Source organism: Protobothrops mucrosquamatus, unplaced genomic scaffold (assembly GCF_001527695.2).
Source record: "Protobothrops mucrosquamatus isolate PMUCROS unplaced genomic scaffold, P.Mucros_1.0 scaffold8586, whole genome shotgun sequence".
Taxonomy (NCBI): Eukaryota; Metazoa; Chordata; class Lepidosauria; order Squamata; family Viperidae; genus Protobothrops; species Protobothrops mucrosquamatus.
Genome location: NW_015394380.1, coordinates 12,523 through 14,559, shown reverse-complemented (window position 1 = coordinate 14,559; position 2,037 = coordinate 12,523). Strand labels below are relative to the sequence as shown.

Below are 2,037 nucleotides of genomic sequence, written 5' to 3'. Positions count from 1 at the left end.
GTTGGGGTGGACTCTGCATGAATAGAAGAACTCGTGCCGTGGGATGCAATGGTGGTCTCCGAGGGAGACGATGGCGGCGAGGTCCGAGCCGGAGAGGATACAGTCTGCATGGAAAGAGACGTGGCCAGGGGAGACTCGGATGCTGGTGAAGCTGTTTTGGTCACTTCTGCTGAGGTCAGCTCAGCCTTCGTGGGAGAAATCTTGCTGAAGGTTTGCGTAGTTTGATTTTCAAGAGACGTGAAGCCAGTCTCCACAGTGGAATGCGGCCTCATCGGGGTGGATCCGGTCACCTCAATAGTCGAAGTTCTCAGCTTAGCAGCCGTAGGAGATGTTGCCGAAGAGAGGGAAGGGCTGGTCCCCTCAGCTGCTGTTGATTCGACCCTGGATGGAGGACTGGCAGACCGGAAGGAGACGGTGGTTTCCTCGGTAAGGGCAATGGAAGAGTGGTCAGTGGAAGGGGAAAAAGTTGGCGTAGAAACAGTGGTGCCTCGGGCAGAGCTCACCTCCGGTTTTGTTGTGGAAGAGCCAGAAGGCGGGGGTTGAGTTGTTGTCTCCTGCCGTGAGGTTCCTTTCGGCTGCATGGCAGAAGAGGGGGCGAGGGAGGGACTGGTTTGTTCCTGTGCGGAGGTTAGCTCAGTCATGCCAACAGCGGCGGTCGTGGTGACAATAGAGGCCACCGACTCTGCGGAGGACATGGTTTCTGGGACTGCAGTGCTTGAGTGTGCCGAATGGAGCGAAGAGGTGGTGCTTCCTTCAGTTGGGGTGGACTCTGCATGAATAGAAGAACTCGTGCCGTGGGATGCAATGGTGGTCTCCGAGGGAGACGATGGCGGCGAGGTCCGAGCCGGAGAGGATACAGTCTGCGTGGAAAGAGACGTGGCCAGGGGAGACTCGGATGCTGGTGAAGCTGTTTTGGTCACTTCTGCTGAGGTCAGCTCAGCCTTCGTGGGAGAAATCTTGCTGAAGGTTTCCGTAGTTTGATTTTCAAGAGACGTGAAGCCAGTCTCCACAGTGGAATGCGGCCTCATCGGGGTGGATCCGGTCACCTCAATAGTCGAAGTTCTCAGCTTAGAAGCCGTAGGAGATGTTGCCGAAGAGAGGGAAGGGCTGGTCCCCTCAGCTGCTGTTGATTCAACCCTGGATGGAGGACTGGCAGACCGGAAGGAGACGGTGGTTTCCTCGGTAAAGGCAATGGAAGAGTGGTCAGTGGAAGGGGAAAAAGTTGGCGTAGAAACAGTGGTGCCTCGGGCAGAGCTCACCTCCGGTTTCGTTGTGGAAGAGCCAGAAGGCGGGGGTTGAGTTGTTGTCTCCTGCCGTGAGGTTCCTTTCGGCTGCATGGCAGAAGAGGGGGCGAGGGAGGGACTGGTTTGTTCCTGTGCGGAGGTTAGCTCAGTCATGCCAACAGCGGCGGTCGTGGTGATAATAGAGGCCACCGACTCTGCGGAGGACATGGTTTCTGGGACTGCAGTGCTTGAGTGTGCCGAATGGAGCGAAGAGGTGGTGCTTCCTTCAGTTGGGGTGGACTCTGCATGAATAGAAGAACTCGTGCCGTGGGATTCAATGGTGGTCTCCGAGGGAGACGATGGCGGCGAGGTCCGAGCCGGAGAGGATACAGTCTGCGTGGAAAGAGACGTGGCCAGGGGAGACTCGGATGCTGGTGAAGCTGTTGTGGTCATTTCTGCTGAGGTCAGCTCAGCCTTCGTGGGAGAAACCTTGCTGAAGGTTGGCGTGGTTTGATTTTCAAGGGACGTGAAGCCAGTCTCCACAGTGGAATGCGGCCTCATCGGGGTGGATCCGGTCACCTCAATAGTCGAGGTTCTCAGCTGTGTAGCCGTAGGAGAAGATGCCGAAGAGAGGGAAGGGCTGGTCCCCTCAGCTGCTGTTGATTCGACCCTGGCTGGAGAACTGGCAGACCGGAAGGAGACGGTGGTTTCCTCGGTAAGGGCAATGGAAGAGTGGTCAGTGGAAGGGGAAAAAGTTGGCGTAGAAACGGTGGTGCCTCGGGCAGAGCTCACCTCCGGTTTCGTTGTGGAAGAG

At 57.0% G+C, this 2,037-nt stretch overlaps 1 protein-coding gene across 1 annotated transcript in view; it reads right to left on the bottom strand.

Moving 5' to 3' along the window:
• Positions 1-5: 5 nt before the first annotated feature.
• The window catches only part of LOC107300818 (uncharacterized protein PB18E9.04c-like), a gene marked incomplete at its 3' end in the record, with an annotated part of 13,502 nt that continues 11,470 nt past the window's right edge, over positions 6-2,037 (bottom strand). The window contains exon 2 of the mRNA XM_015830106.1: positions 6-1,823. Within this exon, the coding sequence (XP_015685592.1) occupies positions 6-1,823 (1,818 nt within the window). The remainder of the gene's footprint in view (positions 1,824-2,037) is intronic.